This window comes from Taudactylus pleione, unplaced genomic scaffold (genome assembly GCF_031769625.1).
Source record: "Taudactylus pleione unplaced genomic scaffold, aTauple2 ptg000585l, whole genome shotgun sequence".
NCBI classification, from domain to species: domain Eukaryota; kingdom Metazoa; phylum Chordata; class Amphibia; order Anura; family Myobatrachidae; genus Taudactylus; species Taudactylus pleione.
This window is the reverse complement of record NW_028284987.1, coordinates 1,474,018-1,498,888: the sequence shown is the minus strand read 5'-3', so window position 1 is coordinate 1,498,888 and position 24,871 is coordinate 1,474,018. Positions and strand designations below refer to the sequence as shown.

The following is a 24,871-nucleotide window of genomic DNA, read 5'->3' as shown; positions in this document are numbered from 1 at the left end:
CTGCATGCTTGGACTTGTAGTTCCAAAGCAGTTTAAGAGCCAGAAGTTGCCTATAAAGTATAAAGTGCAAACTAAGTAATAACTGTCCTCCATGGATGATCAATGGAACTACGATTCCCAGAAGTCATTGCGAGGATGATGAACACATGGCTTTGTCATCTACCGTAATTATTCAGTGTAAGCGCAAAGTAAGTATTTGAGCAGTCCAGGAAAACATTTGTATCCCGTATTAATAGTAATATTGGTTTACGGGATGTGAACTACGACTCCCAGAGATCATTGCGCAGCTGCTATTACAAGAGGTGTGAACGGGGAAGTCGCAGCATCACATGTGTGTATGGGAAGGCAGGTAATGTCTAAATCCCTTACACGGAGAGGACCCTGACGTCATCAGCCAGTGTCCAGCGTCATTCCCTGCAATCCAATTACTGTCCATGACATGCAAGGTAAGGGCAGATCATACTTGCTGTTGGCACAATTAGAAAGTCAGGAACGGGAACATATCTAGGACAACTCTGCCCAGATGCCTTCACTCCAATGTATCTCCTCGGCTTTCTATAACTATTCTCTCCATGATTACATATTTGTACACTAAAAATGAAATACTATTTTTTCTTGACACATTTTATAGTTTTAAATCACACATGATATTGTTTTTGATTCATGAAGATCATGTACATAGAATAAACACTGGGAGAGATGTACTTAGCTCTGGAAAGTGAAACATTGGAAGGTGATAAACTACTAGCCACTCAGCTCCTAACTGTCATGTTAAAGTTTTGAAAAATGACAGGAGCTGATTGGTTGGTAGTTTATCACTCTCCAGTTTATCACTTTCCAGAGCTTAGTACATCTGCCCCATAGTCTATATGTACCTAATCAACATTGACACATATTTGAATATAATAAAACTTTGCTAGCCCAGGAAAGCACCCACCCTCCTTCCTTAACTGGGTGAAATGATTTGCCTTGAAGCATTGAAAACCAATTCTGCCCAGCTCACGGTCACCCCATAAGATGGTTGAAAACTTTTGCACACCCCCACCACTCAGTTGATATCATCTTGATGAGCCAATACACACGCTTCCTGTATAAATGGATGAAATCACGTATGATATCACCGATGATGTCACCTATGGCATTTGTGCTGCCGTACCGCATTCTACCGTTATTATAGGAGTGTCACTATTTTGGTTTACACACAGTCAATCAAGTTCTGTATGTTCCTCTTGGATGCAATTTAGCAGTATTATTAATTTATTAGATTCAGCATACAGTGTGCACTTGCATTTGTTTCTCAAGTTCTGTATGTGCTTGCATTCTCTCCAGGTTATTGTTCAGTTGTCAGTGATATTAATAAAGATAACTATTGCAGTATATTCTTGCTAAAACATATGTAAAAATGAGTATATCTTATAAAGTGGCATGAGAACATTCTTATGCTGTGCCACTGTCCTGTCCTGTCTATTAGCATTGTCAAGATTTACTTCTCTACCTCACAAAATGCATTCCTAGGTACTGCCCCATTTTGACTTGCGTGTACCATGAAGATATCATGGTACACGCAATGAATAAATATATGACAGATTATACTGTAAAAGGGATTGTCCCATCTTTATTTTTTATTGACATCTTGTTCCATTTTATCTGCTATAGTGCAGTGAAGGGACACAAGCAGTACGCAGTCACTTTAAATGTGTTGTATGAGCCTGCATTTGTGGGCCTGATTCAGAGATGCACACAGCGGCGATGTTTACGCAGTGTGAACGATCATCGCTAATCTGTGCCCACGTATACATTTTATTGTGTATGTGTCAAGTTTCATTACTGATGTTGCTTGCAGTGAGGACAGTGATTCGCAAAGTGATTGACAGACAGGAATTGTATGGAGGTGGCAATAGGGAGGTGGCGAATCAAACGCAGACGCGTCTTGACCATTTTCAGGGCTCGTCTCTGCCTACGACTGCGATCCTATACGCAGTGAAAAATGGCTCCGGCGTCTCAGTTCCCGTGACCATTCTACGCAGCCATATGGTTACTCAGGTCCACTGATCTGCAATCAATGCTGCGTCTTTGTACGATATCACTGAATTTGCAAAGCTGCTGGTGGGCGTCTCAATACAAATCCCGGTGGCTGCCACTGTGTACAAATTTGCAGCTGCGGCGGTGGCATTAGCGTCCATCTCTCGTAGTGTTCATTCTAGCACCTCCCCCCCTGTCACAACCCATGCAGTTTCTCTTTCCTGCCTTTGGTGCTTCTAGCACACTCTGGTCTGTATCCCAGCAGTTTGTTGTATCAGCTGAGTGTGCTAGAAGCAGCGACGTGCGGTGAGGCACTGGCTAGTATCAGAGCCAGATTTACACATATATGAACCCGAGGGTGCATGTGGGCATTATACAAAGGTGCAGCAGTATATAGTGCTGGAAAATTGGTGAGTTTTTTTTGATCAGGGATGTGCGGATAAAGTAGAGAGGGGAGGCAGTGCCTCATCTGCCATTCACTTTTTACTCCAGAGTTTTGACTATAAAAATTATTAGAATAATACAAATAAGATATTTATAATATTTTCTTTATTTTTTTTCTTATAATTTTTTTAGTCAAAACTCTGGACTATAAAAGCAGGGTGCTAGAATGAACACTATCTCTGAATCAGGCCCTATGTGTGGACAGAAAGAGACTGCTTTACTTAAGGTACCTATTGCCCACACATGATTGGGCATATCTACTGTAGTGTTCATTCTAACACTCTGCTCCTGTCACAACCCGTGCAGTTCCTTTTTCCTGCCTAGGGTGTCGCTCTCTGCTCTGGACTAATGCTGGGTACACACTGACAGATACATTGGCCGATCAATTGATCGGCCAATATATCTGCTGCACGTTGGCCAGTGTGTACCCGCGATATGTCGGTGAACATCGTCGTTCACAGACATATTGCATTGGCTGTGCTGTACAGCCGATGGACAGATATGTCTGCAGACATATCTGTCCATCGGCAGGCGTGTACTGACACACACAGCGGCAGCTGCGAGGAGGGGAGCGGTACACACCTCGTCCTGCCCCCTGGCAGCTGGGACCTTAGGGCACAAGCAGATGATGGCCGTTCAGTATGTATGAATGACCATCATCTGCAGATATATCTGTCAGGTGTGTACACACCTTTATAGAACACTCTGGTCTGTATCTCAGCAGTTGTTTGCATCAGCTGAGTGTACTAGAAGCACCAGAACAGAGAGCGACACCTCAGACATGAAAGAGGAACTGAACGTGTTGTGATAGGTGCATGGTGCTAGAATGAACACTATACTAGTTCTTCCTGAGCACTAAATGCATGGATCTGAGACCTAGACAATATATATTAGATTAAATTATATATAATCTTCCTACATCTGCTTGTCTCCTCCATTACTAATCCTGGTTCACCCACACCAACAACTTGTCAGCACGACAGTGCAAGAACTCCTGCAAATCCAATCAAACGTCTAATAGGATGCACACATTATACTGCTGGTTTGCAAGTGGTTGAATATACTGATCGCTTCATATATAAGCAGTGTGTTTTGCTGTACAGTTTTCTGCAAACTTTAACATAGTACATAATGATGGATGTTATCATCCATGCTTCCAGAGACTTTGCGTTGTGTTTGGGTCTGGTGGCTTCCAAGACATGAGCATATCTTGATACAGAAGTAAACATATATATATTCACAATACTTGTGGAATATCAGAGATTGAGATTAAAGGTTTAACCCACTGGCCCATCCCTTCACACCAGCTTGTGTATTTTAGAGTGTACTATTATTGTTATAATGCCAACATTGTGTATATATTGTATAACTTGTGTGTATTGTGCAGATCACCCACACTGCTATTGTAATTCTGCTTTGTCCTGTAAGAGATGCTTCTATTTACAACAATGGGTTGTCCTGCTGGCTCGCATCTGATCTGTTTAGACATGCTTTAGCCAGGTTGTACATGATGTCCATGACCATATACAGATGTGTCCACATACATCTATCCACCGAGCACTACTCGCGCTACACATGTCACAGAAGCTCCGTATGACTCAGTAGCGCCGAGCGTCTTTTTATGAAACTTTTTACCTTCAAATGTGTCTTATTCGTACAGCGATATTTAGCACAAGCATATTAAAATGGTATGCAGCATGCCTATGTTCTGTGTGCAGCTGCGGGTGTATCTGCATGCAAAACGCTACGTTACAGTGTTATAGCCGCCAGGGCCGGTTCTAGACATTGTGGAGCTCAGGGCGAAAGTTCACACTTGCGCCCCCCCCCCAAAAAAAAACAAACAAACAAAACAAAACAAAAACCTTTTGTAGATGACGTTCTTCTGCACGCGCTGAAAGCACACGCGCTTCCAGAAAGGGGGCGTGTCCTTGTGGAACACCCCCAATTCATCAAACTGTGGGGCGTGCCCAGCACTTATGAAGGTGCTGGGCTTCCCCCAAGCTCTCCCCTCGTGGCGAATAATTGCCATGTGCAGTAATGCGCCTTACACAGTAATGCCCTTTATAAATACATTATGCCACATGCAGTAATGCCCTTTATAAACAAATGCCACACGCAGTAATGCCCTGTATAACACATTATGCCACACGCAGTAATGGCCTTTATAACACATTATGCCACACGCAGTAATGCCCTGTATAACACATTATGCCACACGCAGTAATGCCCTTTATAAACACATTATGCCACACGCAGTAATGCCCTATATAGCACATTATGCCACACACAGTAATGACCTTTATAACACATTATGCCACACGCCGTAATGCCCTGTATAACACATTATGCCACATGCAGTAATGCCCTGTGTAACACATTATGCCACACGCAGTAATGGCTTGTATAGCACATTATGCCACATGCAGTAATCCCTTTATAATACAGTATCCCCAATTCAAATTACGCCCCACATTAGTCCCTTATTCATGTTATGACACACAGTGGTGCCCCTTATACACAAGGCCCACAGTACTGAGTAGTAGTGCTCCTAATACAATACCCATAGTAGTAGTGCCCACATTAGTAGTGCCCCAGTAGTAATGCCCCCTATAGTAGTGCCCACAATAGGAATGCCCCCTATAGTAATGCCCAAAGTAGGAATTCCCCCATTGGTGCCCCCTATAGTAGTGCCCCCAGTAGGAATGCCCCCTTATAGACATGCCCCCAGTAATAATGCCCCTTATAGACATGCCCCCAGTAGTAATACCCCCTTATAGACATGCTCCCAGTAGTAATGCCCCCCTATAGACATCCCAGGCCAGGGCATCCCGACTGGCGGGATCCCGAAGGTAAGAAGCGGGGTGTGGGGAGGGTTAAGCACTAGGGGGAGGGTTAGGGTTAGGCACTAAGGGGGAGAGTGTTAGGTTTAGGGTGCAGGGAGGGGGATGTTAGGTTTAGGCACTGGGGGGGGGGAAGGATAGGTTCAGGCACCATGGAGTTAGGGTAGGGAGAGGGGGGGGGTTAACATACCAAGCAAGTGTCGGTATGTTAACCCTATTGGGATACAGGTGTCAGGATTCTGACCGCCTGGATCCCGTCTGTTGGTATTACATACCGATTCTGTTTTGAGACAGATCGGCCCCAAGATCTAGAGTTCAGTCCAACAGACGTGTACCATGCTTTTAGTCGCACAACCTGTTGCGGGTTTACGGATTTTCGCAGTGCACAACTCGTCGTTATCTGTCATAGGGGCATATCCCTTTGGCTGTGAGGTTTTGCCCGCAAAAAAATTACACAGACCTCACAACCAATTTTGAATTGCTGTAGGTATGCGCGTTCCCGATACCAGCGGTATCCAATTAAAAAGAATTGGCCACAGGGTTTTTTGCGGGCTAAATCCTGCGGGGGGAGAAGAAAAAAAACTCACCTGTTCCGGCTGCTCCGGTCTTTACTGTGCCTGACTGTTTCTTATCCACACTTGCCTAACTGGCTGCTGCACGAGGTAAGTGACCGCACAGCACACTGAGGTCACTCACACTTGACATAAACTGGACGGGGTTACAGACATGACAGGGGGGGTCACACATAACTGCCCTTTTGGGGCATATTAACGCGGTTGGAAGATAGTCAAAGGTAGACAACCACATTGACTAATGTGTCTGAGAAAAAGTCACTTAATGTTGATTAAATTATCACATGTTAGATTTGCCTTTGCTCCACATCATAGAGAAACCAGACCAATATTGCAGCGTACTTGGCTAGGTTTATTGGATACTCTCACAGGTCTTATACCTCTTTTCCACCAAATCCCCGACCCCGACCTGGGTTTTTGGACATGATTCCAACCCAGGTTAGACCCCATTTACACTGCAACTTCGATCTGAGTTACTCCCAGGTCTGCTTTGTTCACACAACCCAGGTCTGCCCTGCTAAACCTGTGAGGTCATAAAAAGTGGGAGGTGAGTGCTTCACAGCCACCAATCGGCTCATTTTAGGCATTACGGATAACCTGGATCGCACCGTTTACACTGCACCATTACCCGGGTCCATCCTGGGTCCAACCCTGGTAGCTATCTGGGTTGGATTGCTGGGTCACATGACCCGGGTTATTTTTCAGGGAACCTTTTACACTGAGCTGCGACCTGGGTAGACCCAGCAAAAACCCAGGTTTTGCTCTGCTGTAAAATTGGTATTATTGTTCCTTACAGTGTAATATTGTCTTAAATCCGATATTGGTTGCCAGACTCTCTGTCTACTATTTTTGATTAACAAAATGTTTATTTCCCAGTGCATTTTTAATGTGGAAAACTCTTTTATCTGCAGGAATGCAGCGTAAACTCATATTGTGTAAGCACTGATCATCCTGGGCCTCCTCTTTTGTAAGGATGGAGGCTGTTTTGCCATCAGTTGCAGAGGAACTTCTACGAGAGATAAAAAAGTGTTATCAGGAGACCTCAGAAAGTAGGTAAAAGCTTCCCATTCCTATGGATATAGTTTAAATTTCATATTGAAGACCAGTTTCACTTTGCATTGTTATATAACATACAACTTAATACTAGATACACATCAGAACAACATACAAAAGATGCCATGGTTGTTCCAATTTCTCGAACGACGGCAATATGTACCATAATATTTTCTCCTGTACACACTATGCAATCATCGTGTAGATCACTGGCAGCTCAGGTGATGCCTTTAGAGGAAATATTGGACCAATATATCTCCTGGTCGTCCGGCTGAGCATACACACTGCACAATGTGCTCAACCATCGTCCACGACATCTTCCCATCTGACGTGCTGCACATCAGATGTGAAAGTGCGATGAATGACACGTGAACGCGTGATTGAGTGTTCACACTACTCAATGTGAAAGATCTGTCTTTCCAATTTTCCTCTAAACGATATCATATCCAATATATCGCCTAATGTGTACCCGGCCTTATACAGCAGCTTCATCATTTCCCAGAGTGTTATGGTAGGGTGACAGCACCCATTGTATTTATTTTCTGGTCTGTTCTTTCCAAACTTCCCCAGTTTTGAACAGTATATACATATTAATGTGTGTAAAAATTGGCAAATTTTTCCAAATCTTTATTTTTATTTTATTTTTGTAAGTAATATTTATTGAGTTTTCTGAAGCAAACAGAAATATAGAAACACAGACTGGTACAGAAATGGTCGGCTGTGTTATAACAAAAAGTTGCATAGTAACAGAGGGGGTCATTCAGACCCGCTCGCGAGCGCAGGACGCTCGCAAGCGGGTAGATGTTGCCCCAATGCGCAAGCGCACGATGGAGGGAGCTCCGTTGTGCGCATGCGCGAGACCCGGATAGCGACGGGCTCTCCGTCGCTCCGGGTCTCGCACCAAAGGGGGCGTGCTGTCGATGTTGATTGACAGCACGCCCCCTTTGGTGGGCGTGCCGGGGGCGTGGCTGCCAGACGGAGGCGTTCCCATGGGAACGCCTACCGTCTTAAGCCGGGCCCAGTGGGAGTGATTTTGGCTCTGATAGAGCCAAAATCACTCCAGGGCTTGCGGCAGCGAGACCCTACCGCAGGGTCTCCGTCGCAAGCCCGATGGTCGCGATGGTCTTGACCATCGCGAAAATCATCATGGACGCTCGCATAAGCTGTGGGTGGTCACCCACAGCTATGCGAGCGTCCAGGAGGACGCTCCATTTTCATGGAGGAGGGCCCTGATTCAGAGTGAGCGCTCTGGTCAGAGGCCTTAGTTTGATCCAATGCCAGTAAATATTTCCGCCATTTCTCAGCACAGCACCGCTCAATGGCCTCCTGGACACCAAAGACTACACTAAAGGGGCTACGGCCCTTCACCGTATAGTGCTGAGAAGGAGAAAGTAAAAACTCAGAAAACTCTGATAGCCTAGTAAACAGTTCTTTTGCCAGGATCTTTCTATCCGTATTAAGAAGGACTATGGGGCGCCAATTCTTAATACGGAACGGATCCTTCCCTTTGGACAGTAGTAATGGGAAAGAATAGAAAACACGACCTGGGTCCAAAACATCAGCAGTGGTTCTGATACCTTTTAGTTCTCATTTAAAGGTAGGTAGAATGTTCTAATGCTGGGAGGAAATAAACCCCAAAATGAAATAAACTTAGAGGTTTTTGGGTTTTGAGCAAATTTCTTGTTAATTACCCACCAAGATAAAGAATTATTTTTTGAATATTATATTATTAAATTGTGAGGGGGTTTATTTTTATAAAAATTATTATTCATGTATCGTACCTACCACATATATTAATTTCACATTCAGCCAGGTATCCTGTCCTAACACATCACATATCCAACTGTACTGATTTCAGTAAGACCATTCTGATTTGCCGACCTAAAAAGAGGCGGAATTTGTAGTGAAATGCGAGGAGCTTCATTTGCAAGTCAGTGTGTTTGGATGAATCGGGCAGTGTTGAGATATATGCACATTGTATTCTCAAAAGTGGCAGAATTAGATTGATAAATAAATAAAATATAGAAACAAATACTAGAAAAAAAGTTGAATGGCTATATATTGAGTTTGGGAAACATAAATTTGGAAGTGGTTTTTGCAAAGTGTGATAAAATCATTATAACTACAATTGTGCCAATTATACTAAACAAATGAAAATAATTATTTAAATACACTGATTGCATTGAATGTAAAACATAAAATTGTAAGATCAAAATAATTGTGGGTTCAATTTCTTTATTTCTTGAAGCCATTGTTTTTTTAAAGTTTTTAATAACTTTAGACATGGTTCTTTACACAAGTAACACAAAATTGTGGCTACATTACGTTGCATCAGTACTTTTAATGTGCCATGTGTTTAATCTATTTCTTTGTTAATTCATCACTTTGGAGAAAACCTATTTGCATACCTCCAAATCTATGCATATTTCAAATTGGATGGTGGTCATGGGTATGTTGGAGTGTAATCAACCACTGCTGTGCTCTGAAGGGGTCTTGGTGAATCCGTCTTGGGGGCAAAGCTTTGACTCTGGCAGAACTGGACTTTGAAACCCATTGCCAGTTTGCAGGGCACATCTGTCAACTTTTCTAGGAGTGGTTCAAAAGTCCTGATCGGTGGGGTAGTTCCTACACATCAAGAAGTATTGGCTTGTAGATGGGGGTGTCCATTGTGCTACATGTTCATTTCAACGTAGAGGAGTCAGTACAGGCAAGGTATGCTATAAATGTTATTACTGTAATATAACAAAGACTTTTTGACACTAGGATATAAAAGAAAATTTTAAATGATTTGTCTGTATATCAGTATTACATAGGAGTAGAAAACTTGTATTGTGTATATCTAGGTTGAGAAACAGATGGTCAGCACATTACAGAATGATAGTGAGTAAATATTCCATGTGACTGGCCATTTTCATTTATATACCTGCTCCAGTTCTAATGTTCTGCTTTTATTTTTTTTATATATCTTAATTAATTTTCATTATTAGTAAGAACAGCTCTGGATTCACCTCTATATCGCCAGCAGCGGTTTTTCTTTGTCTCAGAATGATGTTTGCTTTTGAGATGTTGCCAAGTATTCATAGTTGAATACAGAAATCTTGCTTTTAAATATAGAAGTTTCCAGTCATGTGGATGAGCGTAACATTATGTTGTCAAACCCAAATGATGACAAATCTGGCTGACCCCTTGACGTCTGTTCTATGTTATATATGCTTAATGGAAACTGAATTGTGTCACATTTTTGTGTTCCTTTGTGAGAGACTGTGTATCTGTTCTTTCTCCTGTTAAAGCTGTGTTGTCATTACTATATCATGACATTTTCAATCTACTGTGATCTTAGTACATGCCGCAGTGACTATGATACTGATGATATGGCCAGCAGATGTTCACTCGTTTATAAAAAGTAGAAGGTCAGAGTAAATGTCACATTTACAGTAGATGTATAAAGTCTTCACACCTTTATTGATATTGCAGGGTTTTGTGATGGAGAGCCTGGAATCAAGATAAACCAGGTCATCTTTTTCCACCTATGATGGGACCTTGCAACCAACAAACTGCTAGTGAAAAACAAATAGACAATTTTTAAGAGCAATAATTAAAAATAAAAAACCTACAATATACCAGTTGCATAAGGGCACCCAGCTAATCTAATAATTACAAGGGTGAGTAAAAAAATCGGCACTCCAGTTATATTAAAAGTTCTGTTGGCCGTACTGTCTTATCAGCGTTTTCCATACTAGGTCGCTGTCTCCCCAGTTACTGCTGTGCAGGTTTGAACGTGTTACGTTAATTAATTTGTGACTGCAGTGCAAGGAAAAATGGCTGCCCCACAAGTTCAAAGAAGGTCGCACAAGTGTCAGTCATGAAGAAGGAGCCGGACGCCCATTCATGTCAACGACTAATGAGAACGTTGAGCGTGCACGTGAACTGATTCGGTTGGATAGACGAGTGACAGTGGATTATGTTACTAATCATTTGCAAATCAGCCATGGCATCGGCCTATACAATAATCCAGGACAGACTTGGGTCTCGAAAGGTTTGTGTGAGATGGGTACCGATACAACTCACAGAAGAGCACAACAGAAGCGTTTGGACATCTGCAAACAAAATTTGGACTGATACTCTAAGGTAGATGAAAGTTTCTTAAAAAGAATCATTACTGGTGACGAGACATGGATTCATCACTATGAGCCTGAGACTAAATGGCAGAGTAAGGAATGGAAAAATCCTCAATTGCCGACCAAAAAAAGTTAAAAAGTCAACCATCAGCTGGAAAATTGATGCTTACAGTTTTCTGGGATTCTCAAGGGCCAGTATTGGAACATTATCAGGACAAAAGTTCAACAATCAACAGTGCTCATTACAGTGAGCTGCTCACTGAAGAGCTGAAGCCTAAAACTCAAAACAAAATGCAGAGGAGTGCTATAAGGGTGTTTTGTTGTTGCATGACAATGCACGTCTGCACACTGCTGTTCAAACTGTCGACACCCTCCAAAAACTTCATTTTGAGGTGTTAAACCATGATCCCTATAGTCCTGATCTTGCCTCATTGGACTATCACCTGTTTGGTCCCCTGAAAGAAGCCCAGAGAGAACGAAGATTCACGTCTGATGAAGAGGTAAAGACAGTGGTGCATTCATGGCTCGCAGCTCAGCCTAAAACATTTTTTAATGAGGGAATACGAAAGCTTGTTGACAGATGGACAAAGTGTTTTGAAATGCAGGGAGATTATGTAGAAAAATAATGTATTTGTCTTTTCTGAAAGTTGCTTAACATAAATTCTACAGCCAGAGTGTGGATATTTTTTGACTCACCCTTGTATATAAGACCTTGTTCTTTTATTATAGCAGTGAGAATTTTTAGATTGTATGTATAGATTTCGCACACCTGGACTTTGCAATTAAATCCCCAAAAAGTTTAAGGAGGAGCAGATTGCTAGAGTATCTCCTGTTCACAGCCCTCTTTACATCATTCCACAGGTTGTCAATGAGATTGAGGGCTGAGCTATGGCTTGATCATTCCAAGACTTTCATCTTTCTTTTCTGAATCCACTAAGTAGTTGACTTGTATGTGTGCTCTGGAGCATTATAATATTGAAAGGTGAAATTACTCTTCATATACAGCTATCTGACTGAGATGAGCAGGTTTTCTGCCAAAATATCTTAATATCTGGAGCTATTTATTATGTCCTCTATGCTGACCATAGAACCTCTACCAAATGAAGAGAAGTATCACCAAAGCATGAAGCTGCCACCATGTGTCACAGTAGGGGAAGCTGTATGAAATACAGCCGGCCGCATGGCCGTGAGTTCGAATCCCGGCAGTGTGAGGCAGACAGCTGGAGAGATCCCGGCAGCAGCAGGCCGACAGCGCTGGAAATCCCGATCGTCCCTAGGTAAGTACTTGCTAACCTAACCCCCCTAACCCTAACCCTCCTTAGGGGTGCCTAACCCTAACTTCCCCCCTGTGCCTAACACTAAAACCCCCTCTAAGTGCCTAAACCTAACCCCCCCCCCTTCCCAGCTGCCTAACCCTAAGTCCCCCGGGGAGTGCCTAACTCTAACCCACCCTCCCCCTAGCCTAACCCTAAGTCCCACCGGGAGCCCTAAACCTAAAAGCGGCTGTCCGCCCTACATGCCGCTGTTGCCGTGATGAGTCGCACCCGTGAGTTCATTTTGGCTAATTGGCTTGACCCCTTTATCTCTCTGCACATTTTACATCTGCCCCAACTGCAGTTCAACATGGTTTTGCTAAGCTACAAACTTTTTAGTTTAGTCTTACCTCCTAACACAAAATCAACGCCTACTCTATGAGTGTGGGGTAGTGGAATGGTCACTTATGATGCAGTACTATACCTACCATGTTTTTTCCGCTATTATGATACAAATCAGTATGTTCACTGTCTGTAAGTGGTCAGTTGGATTATGTCTGCTTTTTCAAAACTGATTTACAACTGTTTTATGGTATGGTCTTTTATGATACTGTAATTTATTGCTGTTTATTGTTCTTTCCTTCCTCATTAGCATTCTACTGGTTAAAATAGAATGATCAGTGTTTTGTCTATTCTTATTGTACTGTCAAACATGCTTGAGAACACGCTTACTTGGCATGGCCAGGTCTGTGAGCAATATCTCCATGTGTCAACTTGGTCAAAGATGGTCACGAGAACTTGATCAAAGGAGCATTTGCCCTTTACCCACAGATACACATGGCCTACGAATACCCTTCCTAGTAATGGAGTTAGTTTGGGGAGTCTTCCAAAAGAATAACAGTATTATAGAATAGTGCTTCTGGAAATGCAGTACTCTGGACAGTGGCGTAACTAGGGTATTTGAAGCCCAGGGCAAATTTGAAAATGGCCCCCCCCCACCACCACTATGTGCGCACGTGGCGAAAAATGGGCGTGGTCACAAGGGGCGTGGCCACTGAAAAATGGGGCGTGTCAACATGACACACACCCCTTTCTTGTCACTGGGAACATTTTTCTATTTGCACCTTAATACAGTGCCCCTTTATACAGTCCTTATATAGTACCCCCAGTATACAATGCTCCCAGTAGTGGTTCCTCTTATGCAAGCCCCCAGTAGTGCCCCTTACACTGTACCCCCAGTAGTGGCCCGCTTATGCAGCTCCCGATTAGTTCACCTTATACAGGCCCCCAGTAATGATCCCCCATATGCAGTGCCCCTTACACAGTTCCCCCTGTAGTAGTCCCCCTTATGCAGCCCGCCATTAGTTCCCCTTATACAGTGCCCCCAGTAGTGATCCCCCATATGCAGCCCCCCAGTAGTGCCCCTTATACAGTGCCCCCAGTAGCTGTCCCCCTTATGCAGGCTCCCAGTACTTGTCCTCCATATGCAGTGCCCCCTGTAGTGGTTCTCCCTTTTCAGTGCCCCCTGTAGTGGTCCCTCTTGATGCAGTGCCCCCAATAGTAGTGGTCCCCCCAGTAGTGGTCCCCCCCAATACAGTGCCCCCAGTAGTAGTCCCCCCTACACAATGCCCTTTATAGTGGCCCCAGTAGGAGTCCCCCTTAATGCAGTGCCCCCTGTAGTAGACCCCAGTAGTGGTCCCCCCAATGCAGTGCCCCTAGTAGTATCCCCCCAGTAGTGGTCCCGTGCCCCCCCTCGAAGCAGTGCCCCCAGTAGTAGTCCCCACTTTAGTAGTGGTCCCCCCCAAAGCAGTGCTCCCAGTAGTATCCCCACCCCAGTAGTAGTCCCCAGTAGTGGAACCGCCCCCCCCCGAAGCAGTGCCCCCAGTAGTAGCCCCCTCCTTAGCCCCTCCCATAAATACACACTGAAAATAAACAATGAATAACGTAAAAATTCTTACCTGAATCCACGCTGCCGTCCGCACTTCAGTCCTTCTGGGCTGGCACGCTCTGAATTATGGGAGAGACGTCATGATGTCATGACGTCTCTTCCATTACCCACTGCAGGAGCCGGAAGGGAGCCGGCTCTTGCAGTGGGCGCTGCGGGTCCAGCAGTCAATGAGCGTCTATCTGACACTCATTGATTGCTGTTTAACACACACATCGCCACCAATGTGTGTGCAGTAGCAGCAGCAGCCAATGAGAGTCCTCTGACTCTCATTGGCTGCTGGTTAACACACACATCGCCGCCAGCCAACCTCCTCCTGGCGCTATTGAGCAAGCGCTCAGGGGGAGGGAAGGGGCTCAGCTGTACAGCACAGGACCGGCGCTGGGAAGCCTAGCGCCGGTCCTGTGTAAATGTGTAGTGCTGACCGCACACACTAACTAGGGCGGGTACCGTGGCCGGCGAGGGCAGGGCGAGCGGGGCATGTGCCCTGGGCGCCGTGAGACCGGCGGCCCCAACACAACACACACACCCGTGCCGCCGGTTCCACGGCGCCCAGGGCACATGCCCCGCTCGCCCTGCCCTAGTTCCGCCACTGCCTTTGGACACAGTAACAGTTCACGTTTTCCAGCTCTCCTCACAGAATCACAAGATCTTTTAAAATGTGTCTGTCACTGATGAATACACCTGTGCCCCAGCAAGGACATATGGAAAACATGCACTGTTAGTGTCCTGAGGGCTGGGTTTGTAAATTGCACGATTGCTGCAATCAATCTCTGATGTATGGGGGGCCTTTATATAGCACCAGCATATTCCGTTGTGCTTTATAATTGGATATAAATCAGTTGCATCACTTAAATCCTAGAGATTAACAAATATTGTAAATCTAATTGTATGTCCTTTTTCTATCCCTAAATCTTATATTTAGTTTCATCTATAGTAAACAATACAATCTCCTCCATGTAGAGGGAAGGCAAACAGACTTTCTCTCCACACACACAGACACATACACATACACATAGCCTTCCTAATCACCTCTATATTATTGTACACAGTTGCTGGTTATAACAGTATTAGTACTCAGCACGTGCTGACTGATCTTACTAACACTAATCCTGCAGTAAGACATGGAAGATGGGGAAAGAAGAAACTGCCTTGATTTTCTGTACTCGAATCTGCATATAAGATGTGCAAATCCTCAATGAAATATATAAATATTTTATGCATGTTACATTGTAAAACCAAGATGGTAACAGGTTTAATATTACAAGGCAAATGTTTTTCTCTGCAAAATATTTTTTAATTTTGGAGAAGTCTCTACATATAATTTTATTCATTTCTACATATAACTATCATTTTATTTCTATTGGTGTTGCTGCTATAGTAGGAAGAACATTGGAAATTCTGAGTGTCATGCACTTCAAACTGTAGACATATTCACTCTCTACTAATGGAAATTGATATTTTCGCTCTTACCAAAGCATATATTTATCTTCTCGTGTTTCTAGCTCTGCTTCAAGTACCTAATCAGATCACAGCTAGGCTCAGCGCTAGCGTATTTCAAGCACATTAACACAAATATGAGTAAAAAGGATTAAGAGGTTTTTGTTTATCCATAGCTGATGTCATAGCCCGTTTCTCTCCAGCTACATCAATGATCTCTTTGTTCTTACAAATGCTGTGGAAAATCACCTTACTTTTATTGTACTCCACATGTGGACCCCATATTCGCTGGAGCTTTTTTTTTTCTGTTTCCCTTTCAAAAACACTGAGGTGGCCTCAGTCTGGCCTTCTGCCTTTCCACATCCATGTTTAATAGAGTGTTATGTCTGGAGGACAATGTGACACAGCATGGTATAATAATGGCAGGAAAGTTGCCCGGGAGTCTTATTGTGCTGTAGAACATCCCTGGCGTTAGGCAGGAAATCTCAGTAAAAGATGTTTATTCTCTCCTATCATCTTTGCTAAAGACGTTATGTTCTTGGGTCAAGGAGAACCACGTTCGTTCCTTACGCTGAGTTGTTTGTGGTCAGATAGTCTCATTTTAATTCAATTAAAGTTACATTTTTATTTCAAGCACAAAAATGTTAGTTTTGGCCAAACTGTAATGTGAATTGCAGTACACAATAAAGCTGTCCAGCATTTGTGGGCTACATGCAAAGAAATGTATGTATTTGCACCTCTTGCATTGGTACTTGGTTTGTCCAGGTACACAGTTACTTACTCATTCTTGCTTTATTCTCAACTCAGAATCAGGCCCTGTGTTCCTAAAACTTTCAGGCAGTATTGCATGCTGAACACCAATGATTCTCAAGCAGTAATGTTGGCCTCCATTTTAGTGACCCCTTTTGGTTGGGCACAGAGTAAAATGGAAAGTAAATGGTGATAGCCGGGGAATGCTGTATTCTGCATTATTGCTGAGTGTATTGGGCCATGTACAATATGCGGATTATGTTGGTGCTGTATAACTGAAGGACAATACTTGAATGGTGATTCTTCTTGGTCTTAGGAATCAGTTAATTCATAGGATAACTGTCTGATCTTTGGGTGGTAATTATTCCAACACACCAAGACTTCTATTATCTCTTTTTTTTAGTCACAAATCTATTAACGTGGAATATACAAATATAAATATACAATATGCAAATATGCCAGAAAGCTCCTTGATGGATATCACAGCGCAGAAACTCAGGACCTCATTCAGAGTCAGTCGTTGCGGCCGCACGGTCGTACGCCACCGATGTTCGCTAAACTGCGCATGCATAAAATTCGCAATGAGCGTGCGCAAACTAGCTATTACGATCAGAAATTTCTCTCTCCTACAACTTGGCCAGGTCGTTAGTTTGAGTGACAGGATGAGGCGTTTGTGGGTGGTAACAGGGGAAGGTGCTTGTGAACGGGGGAGTGGAGATCCGAACGCAGGCGTGCCTGACTATGCAAACGGCGTTTTATGAGAGTGCATAATTAAATAAGTAGTGTCATGGCACATGTGACATGGGAGGTTTTTACACTGACTTGATCGTAGTGCTTAAGAGAGGGTATGGTCAACCTTAAGCTCTACGACCAGCTCCGATGGTCTCGATTAATCCTTATATGCCCGGAGATGACGTGTAATGCGAACGAGAAGGGGGCGTATATTTAGTCTTACGGCCGCATCCTCCCCTCGCTCGTCCAGCTAACGATCCCATCTTACCGACGCAACTTGCGAGAGCTTCATTTGCATATCTGGCCCCTTTTCCCTTACGACCGTGCAGCCGCAACGACTGACTCTGAATGAGGTCCTCAGTACCCTTAAATCAATTAATATTAAATAAATTTAATAATTTGACATAAAGTATGACATCAATATACATAATAAACTTCAGTACATTTATAAATTAAAGCAGGAGCATAAAAGAGATAAACCAATATCAGTGCTGCACTGGCTAATAAGGTGCATATATAATTGATATTTCAATGGGTATGTTCCGAGTAAGCTGGAGTATTGAATGTTCTGCCCTCCTTGGGAGGTCTCCTATGTTGCTTAGCATGGAAACGGCAATTGTCCCAATTAAGTGTAAATATTCCAGGCACACTGATGTTAAAAGCAGGAAATGGGTAGATGTAAGAAAGCTCTCACCTATGTGTAATAATCCCAGTATCCAGCAGTGTGACCTGTATTTTCACCTTATTAACCAGCACTCATGAGATTGGACAGTCGGTCTCCCTTGTGCATGGTGGAAAGCAAATAGGAGATAGGACAGCCGGGTCCCCATGTCCATGGTGGAAGGCGAGGAACGCATCATGGTGGGCAATTGGGGCTTCTTTCTGTCCACTGCGCCACCATGCATGATTGATGGAATACATGCACACAGGGCAGCTAACAGACCTGCTTCCCAACTCCATATTCCATTATACAGACGACTCAGGATTCTATTGTTTCACCCTCTGCCAATTGTTGGCTTTACAGCCTGTCTATTTGTCTGACCGGCAGGACACTGAGGGAGAGATTGATTTGTACCTGTGATGGAATTGGGTCTTTGCATCACTCTAATTCTACAACTATCAGTTCGTATAGGGCTCCTGGAGTAATTTCTCTCCTCAGTGTCTTTTCTCTGAGAGTCCCGTTTCCCACCTCTCCCTTCTCGCTGGTGGGTTTGCTGTAGGTTTCTTCTATTCCTTCTGTTCTCATCGCAGTCTTGCATCAAATGTCGCCTGATGTTTCATCTGAAAATATATTTTATATTGTAGCTATAATAATTACCCATATACTGTATAATAAGCTGAAAATAATTGTTGTTCATTAGTAACATTAGCTGCAGCAATAATATTTTGATTCATAATGTTTATTAATATTAAGGGGGAATTCACTCAGTGTGATGTGCCACCGTGATTTCTGGCTACGCTTATTACCTTCTATAGCCACATTTTTCTCATTTTCTTGCACACGTCTATAGCAACCATCCATGTGACGTACATAATGACATGCCTGAGATTGCTTTACTACCCCAAACATTCCACTTACCAGGCTCCCCATGTCCACTCCACCTTCTCTTGTCCTGCAGAAGATGCATTAACTTTCTCCTACACATATTCCGTAGTCATAAACACAATATTAAAGACCAATAAAGCCAGACTTCAGCAACAAGCTCAAGAACTGAAGAAATTCCACTGATGGTCCTGTGCTCTGGTGTTTTATACCTGCTCATATGTCAGTGATTCCTAAACTTATTTGAATCATGGCACCCTAGAGTATCATAATTTTTTTCACTGCATCCCTAGGCCAAAGCTTTCTTATTGAGAAATTCTGCAAAAAATATTCTGTAAATCATTATATTCAGTTGTGTGGTGGTGGACAGGGGTGAGATTCTGGGCCTGATTCAGACCCGCTCGCAAGCGCTATGCGCTCACAAGTGGGTCGATGGTGGCCCAGTGTCCATGCGTGGCGTGCGCGAGCCCCGGAGCGCGCGCGAAAAGCACTCGCATCCAAAAGGGGCAGCTGTCGATGTTGATTGACAGCTGCCCCATTTGGAAGGCAGGGCGGGGGTGATGTCAGTAGGTGGACTTCCTGCTATAATAGTGCAGGAAGTCCACTGGGGCTTGCGACAACGAGACCCTACCGCAAGGGTCTCGTCGCAAGCGCGATGGTCACGATTGTCTTGACCATCATCATGGCCGTTCGCATAAGCTGTGGGTGGTAACCCACAGCTATGCGAGCGGCCAAGAGGCCGCAACAAAAAAATTCAGAGCGAGCGTTCGCTTTTTGCGAGCGGCTCTGATTCAGGCCCTCTGTTTGTTCACATACTTTATGATTGGCAGCAAACAGCTGTAGGTTTGCTTATCACATGGACACAGTGGTGCAAGTAGAATAGTGTTTCCGCGAGCAGAGCAGGGCAGGGCGCTGAGGGTGCGGGCAGGGAGTCCCTGTGTGCATCTTCGGAAAACTGGGTACATGGCCGACTGGGGTGGGGGCAAACAGTCTAGCGGGAGCACTATAGAATAAATCTCTTGCAAGTACTCACAAATCACGAGGGCATGGACAAATGCGTCACGGGGGCATGTCCATGCTTTAGAATTACACACAGTACATGTGCTGGGGTTTTGTAATTGTGAGAGAGAGCAGAGCAATGAGCTGCAACACAAAAGATGTCATCTGTGCAATTGCTTTTCCACATGTTTTGTTGTGAAGCTCATTGGATTTTCTCTCTGCAATTCCAAAACTACAACACATTTACTAGGGGCCTGGTTATGTGCCTTCCTCATCCACAAGTACCGGATGTTGGCTAGACCTGGCCAAAGGCGCCAGGGTCTAACTTACTGGGAGGTATTCACCAGTGACCCCTCCAAGCGGGATTTGGACTTGAGCTGCACTCAGCAAGCAGGTCGCGGCCCTTTGGTCAGGTATCCGGCACAAGTGGGAAGTGGAAGAACACTATCACAGGGAAAGCACAGGAGAATGATACTGGAAGTTTTGTACTTGGGTGATGTACTTGGTACACACCCTGTTGATCGAAACACAGGGCTGACACAGGAGTATGGCACAAAGAGTTTGTACTTGGATGACGTACTAAGTATACACGCTGTGGCTTAAGATGCAGAACTGGCACAGAAGATGACACGAGGGGCAACATTTTCTAAGTGGTGGGTTCAAAACCCCGGTGGTTTGGTGGTAGTTAGGCGGCGGTTTTGCTATCTGCAGATATACTAAGGCCGTTACCTATGCAAAACCGCCATCAAAACATATTTTAGAATAGAATAGAACAGCGCTGTCATTTAGAAACCGCCACCAAACTCCCTAGTTTAGAACCCGCCATGAACGCCACCAAACCGCCAGGGTTTAGAACCCGGCGCTTAGTAAATTTTTCCCTAGTAGTTTGTACTTGGATGTTGTACTAAGTACACGCGCTGTGGCTTCAGACGCAGAACTGGCACAGGAGATGTCACTTCGGAGATAGTACTCGGATGAGTACACACACACACCGTAGGTAAGTACTAAGAGAGTGTGACTGGAAGAAAGGAGCTTGGAACCTGGAACGTTGCAACAGCAAGTATACACTGGAAGGAACAACATTGTACAGGCAACTTCCTGTTGTCTGGAGCTCGGCTAAATACCCTAAGGTATCAGTCCATTGGAGGATAGTGTCAGTTGACAACAACCAATGCTACCGTTGGGTAAAGGGCAATTAGGTGATGTAGACTGTTGGCTGAGCCCATGACGGTAACCGCAGAAACCAAATCATGGAGCAAGCACATGGATGTCCTAGCAGATCCCAGGTATAGTCTTCAGCGTGTCACTCGCTGCCTCACCTGGTGTCTGACTGCTCAAGAGGTCAGGGGAAGCCGGCGCTAAGGTGAGTAACAGCCGATCCTAGGCCGCAACCTGACATGTTCGTGTTTCATCCCATCACTGCTTCTCTCCGTGACAATGATATTACCTACCACTGGGGATTCCCCTTCAAGCTATTGGTGCATTATGACTCTTCCTCATACGTGATCTCTATGCTGGCATTGAATTGCTGGTGGAATGTGACATATCTGTTGCTATTTCTTCTTCTAGAGCTGCTGACCATGTGTCTCCAGATTGAATGGTAGACACATGAGAATATGCTTTTGCTTATGTGGTTCTAATACTGTGATAGTGACGGGTTCCAGTGTCTTCTAGTGACCAACTGGATACCTGGATACAACTTCCCCTTTCACTCATCTGTATTGACACCAGCATTTTCATTATCAGTTTATCAAGGTACCACTGCCAATGAGAGTACATCTGGAATATATTGTTTAGGACCTTTTGGTCTTTCACAAAGTTGGAGGCCACCTCCAATATCTTTTTAAGTGGAAACGCTACAGTCTGTCTGAAAGAACTAGGAAATCTGTAGCAAATATTCAAGCACCTCATTTATTACCTACTTTTCACATCTGCTCTCTAGGCAAACCTGGGGCACAGGGCAGATGCCTTTGAAGTAATGGGGTACTGTCAAAATCCTTAATGGCACATGAGAATAATGCAACAGGATATTCACCCCTGCCCACAGAACAGCCCACAGCAGTTAAATAAAGTAATCTAAGGTATTATACACAGGAATAACTTTATTAAACCTTCTAAAGAGGACATATGGAGGTGTTGGCCATAGCAACTAAACAGATTCTAGAAATCATGTATATAATACACTTTATAAAATTATCAATACAACCTGATTGGTTGCTATGGGAAACACTTCCACTTGTCCTCTTTAGATGGCTGGATAACTCTCCCCCATAGAGAGGGGGAAATGCAGCTCTATAACTAATGAGGCTGAACTAGAGTATTCGAAATAGCATGATGCGTACACTTTGATTGTCAATTTTGTAATTATCACAATAGTTTATAGATCGCAGTCTGTGCTGATAAATTTAATGTTGTCACTGCCTGAAGATATATGACTTGTTCTTGATGTGCCTGCCTTGACTAGCAAACTAACGTGTGGGCGAGATGAATGGAGAACAAAGCAAATTAGAACTTGTTCACATCCGGTCTCTATGTTTTGTCCTCACACAGAATGAGGACTTACTCAATGTTTATGTATGTGTTTCCAGAATGTGGCAAATGGCAATACATCTCAGCGGAATGTAGCGCTTATTCGTAAACTGTTAATAATAATTTGCATAAAATACTATTTATGTTGCATTAAAATAGGCAACAGGGATTTAAACCCAGATAAACACCATGCAAATCACATTTTTTTATATTTATTGATGTAAATGAGATGTGTACTAAATATGCAATGTGGAATTCCCCTGAGACTGCCGCTGTTCAGGATGTACAGGTACTCACCCCCTGACCTGACCACAGGAGAGTTTAGCATTTCTTCCCAGGATAGCTAAGGGAGTCCACCAATCAGCTGCTGTCACCACAAGGAGTGTGAGCTGAGCTGCAGAACATTCAGACAAGATTTCAATATGTTTTGTTCTATGTTAAAAAGTATCTTATTCTCCATGAGCTGTGAAATGTGGAACACAAAAGAAATTAGATTACTTTGCAGCTGTGTGTTTCCTAAGATTAGAATTCTATTACAATTGTAGCTTGTCTGGACGCATTAGCGCTGACTGTTATTATTAATCTCCTCAGCTAGTCTCTTTATTTTTCCTGCCTGTATAATACTTGTTTACTAATATGTTGCCTTGCTTATTCACTCCGGTACTGCTGCTCACTGAAAGTATACAATAAATATTGCAGGGGAATGTTCCAGAGATTACAGGGGGAGATGCGTCAAAAATAGTAGAAAAGGTGCTCATAGCAACCTGAGTGATATTACGAAGGTGATTGAGCAGCTACCAATATGCATAACATTGCATCACATGCAACCGTGCCGCCCAGCTGTTTGCCTCGGCTTTTGCAGAGGAGATCCGTTCTGCACTTGATGTGGTGGGTTGCGACTGGCAACATCACTTCCGGAATCGCGCCCCAGAATGCCATGCGAACGGCACTCCGGGACACATGTGCTGGCGATCACAGTGTGAAGAGGGGAACTTAGTCGGGTCGGGACTACATTGCATATTTAGTGTGTGGGCGTTGAATGAGTTTTCGTATTAAGGTGGCTACATACTGGACGATATGTACCGGAACGATATGTCAGCCTGTCGGGTCGACATATTGTACCGTGGGTACACATAAGAGCGATGTTATGAACGACGTCCCTATCAGTAACCTCCCCTCCGGCCTAGCCCTAACTTCCCATCTCACAGCCTAACTATAACTGTCAGCATTCTGAGAATGTCTGAATTTCACATGTCAACATCCTGCACATGTTGACAGCTGTTAACATTGTGGTGTCAACATTGACGTGACAGAAGCAGCTGGATGAATTCTGAAGTGTATAGGGATATACGACCTGCTCAGATTCAGCCCGATCCAGCATGCATTTTACTTGCTAAAGACAAAACTAAAGACAAAGGCCCATAAACAAGCAACAACTGAAGACCGCTGCAGTAAAGTCCTGGCAAAACATAACAAAGGAGGAAACACATAATTTTGTGATGTGCATGGATTACAAACAAAGTAATAAAAATGTGTATTTCTCCTTCATCCACAGGGGACACTGGAGTCAAGACGGTGGGGTATAGACGGGTGTGACTGGCTCCTCCCCCTCTATACCCCTCAACCTCCCAGTTTTAGAAAAAGTGCCTCGAGGGAGCCGATTCCCTGGGCAGCCCTCACTAATTATTAATTTACTCTTTCATCCACTAGGGGACACTGGAGTTGCTTACGCTGGGGTATAGAGGCGTGGATAACTGGAGCTGGCACTTTAAATAATTTAGAAGTGTGAAGCTCCTCCCCCTCTATTCCCCACCAGCCCTCAGTTTACAAAATGTGCCTACGGAGCTGGTCACAATCTGCTGTGCTCCAGCAGTACATTTATTTTATTATTTTAATAGCATCTTTTACACTTTATTGGTACCCTTCACCACCTCTTGAAAGGTGGGGTCCGGGTACCTGGCGCCCTGTTATACAGGAAGGAGTGCACAGTGCTTATCAAAAAAGCAACTGACAGTTCCATATCGGCACACAGCACTTCTACAAGCACTGAGGACAAGACAGTGTGAGAAGCAGGAGTGGTGTTATCAGAGAAGCCATCCAAGGGACGCAGTGAGTACATCAGCTGCGCATCCCCCGGCTCCTGTCCCCGCTGCCGACGCTGGCTTCAGAGCATAGCGCTATAGCGCTGCTCTATATTACATACTCCCTCCTTCCCTCTCCCCGCTGGCACCCGCGCATAGCGCTCCTACTCAGCGGGGCTTCACAGGGGGAGGTGAAAGCTCCAGCGCGACTGCCATTTTCAGAGCCCTCAGGGCATGAAGAAGGGGGGCGGAGCCTAACAGCGCGGGCTCTCTGTCTCCATTCAGAGCGGCAGCGGCTGTTAGAACAGCGTGGCTGCCATTTCACATGTGTCTGACTGCAGCTCTCCAATTTAGGAAGAGTGTAGCAGCACTACTACAGAAGGGCTGGTTCTCCTGATTGCATCCCTGGGAGCCTGTGAGCACAGGGGAGAGTACAGCAGGGAATCAATTCTGTGGGAAGGGAGTTGTCTGATCTCCTCCTCTGTTTCTCAAACTAGCCTTCTGTCTTCTATATCTGTCCCTCTGTATGGGTGACTATGGTTGAATGCCA

General features: G+C 44.2%; 1 protein-coding gene across 3 annotated transcripts in view; it reads left to right on the top strand.

The window, feature by feature from the left end:
* Positions 1–315: 315 nt before the first annotated feature.
* Positions 316–24,871, top strand: part of ZSWIM7 (zinc finger SWIM-type containing 7) — a 136,731-nt gene continuing 112,175 nt past the window's right edge. The window contains exons 1-2 of one of the 3 annotated variants that reach the window (XM_088453670.1): positions 316–446; positions 6,790–6,927. In XM_088453670.1, the coding sequence (XP_088309796.1) occupies positions 6,852–6,927 (76 nt within the window). In that variant the 5' untranslated portion in view covers positions 316–446; positions 6,790–6,851. Of the gene's footprint in view, positions 447–5,863; positions 5,969–6,789; positions 6,928–24,871 lie in introns of those variants that run through there. The other 2 variants (XM_088453671.1, XM_088453672.1) reach the window with 2 other exon arrangements.